General features: G+C 53.0%; 2 protein-coding genes across 2 annotated transcripts; one reads left to right on the forward strand and one right to left on the reverse strand.

Annotated features, from left to right (window-relative positions):
* Positions 1 to 146: 146 nt before the first annotated feature.
* RPS2 (ribosomal protein S2) lies at positions 147 to 2852 on the forward strand. The gene is made up of 6 exons (XM_009329378.1): positions 147 to 233; positions 695 to 802; positions 1362 to 1535; positions 1621 to 1780; positions 2255 to 2346; positions 2725 to 2852. The coding sequence occupies exons 1-6, from the start codon at positions 183 to 185 to the stop codon at positions 2803 to 2805; spliced, it is 666 nt and encodes a 221-aa protein (XP_009327653.1). The 5' UTR covers positions 147 to 182; the 3' UTR covers positions 2806 to 2852.
* Positions 2853 to 3309: 457 nt separating this feature from the next.
* NDUFB10 (NADH dehydrogenase (ubiquinone) 1 beta subcomplex, 10, 22kDa) lies at positions 3310 to 4425 on the reverse strand. The gene is made up of 3 exons (XM_009329379.1): positions 4211 to 4425; positions 3687 to 3826; positions 3310 to 3534 (listed from the first exon to the last, which is right to left on the reverse strand). The coding sequence occupies exons 1-3, from the start codon at positions 4423 to 4425 to the stop codon at positions 3431 to 3433; spliced, it is 459 nt and encodes a 152-aa protein (XP_009327654.1). The 3' UTR covers positions 3310 to 3430.
* Between the last annotated feature and the right edge of the window lie 451 nt (positions 4426 to 4876).

Here is a 4876-nt window from a genome sequence, read left to right on the forward strand (position 1 = left end):
GCTGTCCCGGGCGGCGAGGGGCCGGGTGAGGGGCGGGGCCTGCTGCCGTCCCGAGAGCCGGAGCAGAAGGGGGAAGCCCCTTCCCGCGGGGCGCTGGCAGCCGGTTGCTGCCGGTGACCCTTTTCCGCGGCTTGCTTTCCCAGTGGATTCCTGTCACCAAGCTTGGTCGCCTGGTCAAGGATATGAAGATCAAGTCTCTGGAGGAGATCTATCTCTTCTCGCTTCCGATCAAGGTAAGCGTCTGCGAACGCTTCAGTAGCGAGCAGCAGAATCTTAGCCTGAAATGCAGAGCTAGCAGTAGCTGCTGCGTTTGCTGTTCGGGGCGCTGAGGTCACGCGTGTTCCAGTTAAAGGCGCAAATCGACAGAAGGTGAGGACCGAAGCAGTCGCTCCTGGGGAAGCCTGGTGGGTTTTGCGCCTTGCATCCTGCCTCGTGTGGAGATGGCAGCACGTTGCCCCAGTGTTTCTCTAATAGTTCTGCTCAGCGGTGGAAAAAATGAAGTTTTAACTTTTTATGTTGCAACGTAGCAAGCTAGAATCAGTTTATGCCTGCAAAACTTAACATACTTGACTACCTGTTATTTGAAATACACGTGCGCAGGATTGTTGACCTTGGGTTGGAGGAGCCTTTGCTAGCTGCGCTCGCTTTGTTTAAAAAGCGTGGCCGTGTGTGATTAAGTGACTGACTCTTGCAGGAGTCAGAGATCATCGATTTCTTCCTGGGGTCTTCGCTGAAAGATGAGGTTCTGAAGATCATGCCTGTCCAGAAACAGACTCGTGCTGGTCAGCGTACCAGGTTTAAGGTAGCCTTTTTCTTCTGTTTTCTCACGTTGAAAACTTTGTTCCCGTTGCCTGCTGCTTTCTTGGTATCACATTAATAAATTAGTTCGAACGCCTTTATTTCCTTCTGTGGTATCTAGTAAATATTTTGGTGTGGGGATCGGCTTGTGTGGCTTACAAAGTGTTTGTATTAATTTTAAAACCCTGGTAATATATTCAAATGTTGTTGGAAGCAGCCGTGGCACCAGATTAAGTCGCACTTGTGCAGCAGCTCTGCCTGTTCAGGGCTGTGGTGGAGGGAGAAGTCGTAGGTGTAAAGAGGGCGGCCCGCTTGGAAACTAGCGGCACTTTTGACCAGTATGAGGCTGTAGCAGGGAACTGAATCCCAGTTCTCCAACCTTAGTTGGTTTTGACTGAAGGATGAGCCCGAAGGGGAAAAATGGGCTTCTTGAACTGTGCGCTGTGACTGCTGAGCACATGCATCGCGTCGTCCTTGGTGAGAGACCCCGATGGACTGCGTTTGCTGAGAGAGTGTTCCTGTGCAGCACAGCCGCCACTGAAAACTTCTCTTTTCAACCCTAGGCTTTTGTTGCTATCGGGGACTACAACGGCCACGTTGGTCTTGGTGTTAAATGCTCTAAAGAAGTTGCCACCGCTATTCGCGGGGCGATCATTTTGGCCAAATTGTCCATCGTACCCGTACGACGAGGCTATTGGGGGAACAAGATCGGCAAGCCCCACACCGTGCCTTGCAAGGTGAGAATGACCTGCTTGGGCCCGGTCTGGGTGATGGTGCCATAGCGTGTGTTTCGGGAGCTGTAACCTGTCGGCGCTTGCGTAGGTCACCGGCCGGTGTGGATCCGTCCTGGTGCGTCTGATCCCGGCTCCCCGCGGTACAGGGATCGTGTCTGCCCCTGTCCCCAAGAAGCTGCTGATGATGGCTGGTATTGATGACTGTTACACCTCGGCCAGGGGCTGCACTGCCACCCTCGGCAACTTTGGTGAGCTTTGGGTTTTCATGTTGCAGCTTAGCTGTATGTATTGCCATTTTTGTCACTCACAGGGATGCAACATACCCGTTTCTAGAGTATTTTTTTTAATCTGTGTTGAATCAAAAGCTTCTAGCAGCCAAGCAGAAGCGAAGACTTCTGCTGATGCTTTTTACAATGCAGGTTAGTCCTGCTGCAGATGATCCTGAAGTTCTGCGAAAGTCAATTACAAGAAATTGTGTTTTTATACATGCATTGATACTAAAAAAAGGAGATCTCCCAATCTGCGCGATTGCACTTGTTTGAAGTAGTGTAATTGTCGTAAATGGAGAGAGAAAGAAACTTGAGTTTTGTGTGTATATCAGAGAGACCCCGCGGTGGTCTCCCTGTTCCTTCCTAAATCCTACATTTTTGGAGCTGGGTGGGTGGGTACGAGGGAGCGGGTTTCTGCAGCCATGCCGTGCAATGTTTGACTCCTCTCCGTAGCTAAAGCCACCTTCGATGCCATCTCCAAGACCTACAGTTACCTGACCCCCGACCTCTGGAAAGAGACTGTGTTCACCAAGTCTCCTTACCAGGTAAGAGTATTCCTGCAATTTGCAGCTCAAATCTTACCCTTCCTGCCCTGTGAAGCTCAGATGCCGTACCCAAAGAATTTGCAGTTTCGTAAGGGGAGAGTAGGGTTGCAGTCAGAGCTGACCGCCGGGTAGAGTGTGATTTTTTTTTTTTTTCCCAGCATGCGGTTTTGAGTAATACTTGAAAATGGCATTTTGTGGACAAAGGAAATAGGAAGAGGAAAGCTTTGAAATATTAAGTAAAAATAAGTTGCATCTGAACTACCTCAGCCCCCACATACACATCTTGTTGGAAAGGGATGCAGTGCCGAGAAACCCGTGATAGTGGTTTAAGAAAACAAAACACATTTGTTTTTTGTGTGTGTTTCTTTTTTTCCGCAGGAGTTCACTGATCACCTGGCTAAGACCCACACCAGAGTCTCCGTGCAGAGAACCCAGGCCGCTGCTGTGGCAACGACTTAAGCGGTTTTTGTACAAGACAATAAAGTGATCAGTGAACAAGAAACTGGGATTGGCTTGACGGGGTGGTTAATGCATCGGGCAGATGGATTAAATCTCCGCTGGGGATTGGAGTAGGTTCAGGTCTGCGGGCCAGAGCCTGAACATCTGTTGAACGAAATAGTATGTTACGTTATACTAATCCTTGTTAATCATGTATTAATCCTAAATGGGGTCCAGAACCAGCTCTGAAGATTACGTGCTGTCCTACAGCATGTGATCTTTACCCTAACTGAGGGAGTTCTCTGCCAGGGCTGGGCAGAGCAGCACAGGGCGTTTCTGTTCTTCCACGGAGGTGGGGGAGAGTCCCCGAGGGGAAATCCCAGCCAGGGCTGCCTGCAGCGAGGGGCTGGCTGTGGTTTAGAGGGTGGTAACAATCGGCTGGAATTCAAAGAAGAATGCAGAGCTGAAACAGGGAAGAAATCTGCAAGTGTTTGCAGGTCTCTCCAAAGAATGAGTCTAGATTCTAGTTGTATGGCAGATGTCTGGGCTGCACGTTTATTGTAGAGGTCAATGGCATCAGAGTTCAGAGGTGCAACATGCAGCATTCGATACGAGCACCACGGCGGGAGCCGCTAACCATGTAGATCTACTGAGATGCATTTGCTTGTTGTGCCTTCCTCTCCTCCATCATCCTGTGCTTCTGCTTCATCAGGCACGTCCTCGCGTTTCCATGGACACCAAGATCACCATCTAAAGAGAAAGTAAATGCCTGAAGAGTGCCCCTCAGCAGCCAAAAAGAAATGAGCCTCTGTTCCACATGAGGTCTGGGACGTGGTTAAGCCCCCCCTCCCCGCGTGCTGCCGCAGCCGCGGCAGAGGTGCACAGGCTGTTGCCGTACTCACATCTGTCCTGGTAGGCCTTGGTGACCTGCACCAGCTGCTCCATCTCCTTGGCGCAGTTCTGGAACTGGTTGGGTCCCTCCCTCTGCTTGCAGGCCCCTAGCCTCTCCCGGACTATCTCCACGATTTCCTGATCAACCATCCTGCGGGAAAGATGACGACGAATGCAACCACAGCCAAGAGATGATAGAAAAGCTGAACAGAGGGGCGGTGGTACCCTGTTTTGGGGCGATGGTACCCTGTGGAAGGGTTTTTAGAGAGATCCTGGTCTGTCCTGCAGCAACCAGGCAGTGCAGGAGGATGTCTCCTAATGCCACCCTGCTCATCTCGGCTGCGCTGCGGGGGACAGCAGCACTACGAAATGGGTGTTCTGTAATGGGGGGGGAGCAGGAGGTGCTGCCTCAACACCCCAAAGTCCACGAAAATGCTGCGAGTTCAAGCCAACCGCCGCAGTCCCCAGGGCTGACTAACCACAGCAGTGCACTCTGCCGTGGCCTCGCCTGGGGGCAGCCCAGTGACAGCCATACCTGTCCCTCCTCCACTGTGCTTCGGCCTCGAAGAAGCAGAGGTAGTCGCCCTCCAGACACTCGCTCAGGTCGGGCACGCGGCGAAACTTCTGGTGGTAATAGTAGAACTTGTTCTTGGCTTGCTGGCGCTCGATCCACTCTGCGGCAACAGCCCCGCGGTCAGAGACCCCCGGCCCACAACTAGCAAGGGGCAGCACGGCCCCAGCGCCTGCCATGGCCTTGCTTCCCTGTCCTGCCGCTGCCTTCCCGGGCAGCGCTGCGCCGCGGCAGTGACACCGTGTCTGTGTCCATCCAGCTTGGTGTTCCCTGCCCCTGCACGCCCATCTGCATGTCCGTCCCTCTGTCTGTGCTGTGTCCGTGTCCCATGTCCCTGTGCCTGTCCCACGTCCCTGACTGTCCCTGCTGTGTCCCATGTCTGTGTCCCACGTCCCTCTCCCAGTGTCCATGCTGTGTCCTTGTCTGTCTCACGTCCCTGTGCCTGTCCCAGTGTCCATGTCTGTGTCCCACGTCCCTGTGCCTGTCCCACTGTCCCTGCTGTGTCCCATGTCCCTGACCGTCCATGCTGTGTCTGTGTCCCATGTCCCTGTGCCTGTCCCACTGTCCGTGCTGTGTCCGTGTCTGTGTCCCACGTCCCTGTGCCTGTCCCACTGTCCCTGCTGTGTCCCA

The sequence above is a fragment of the Pygoscelis adeliae genome, unplaced genomic scaffold (assembly GCF_000699105.1).
Source record: "Pygoscelis adeliae isolate BGI_AS28 unplaced genomic scaffold, ASM69910v1 Scaffold467, whole genome shotgun sequence".
NCBI lineage: Eukaryota > Metazoa > Chordata > Aves > Sphenisciformes > Spheniscidae > Pygoscelis > Pygoscelis adeliae.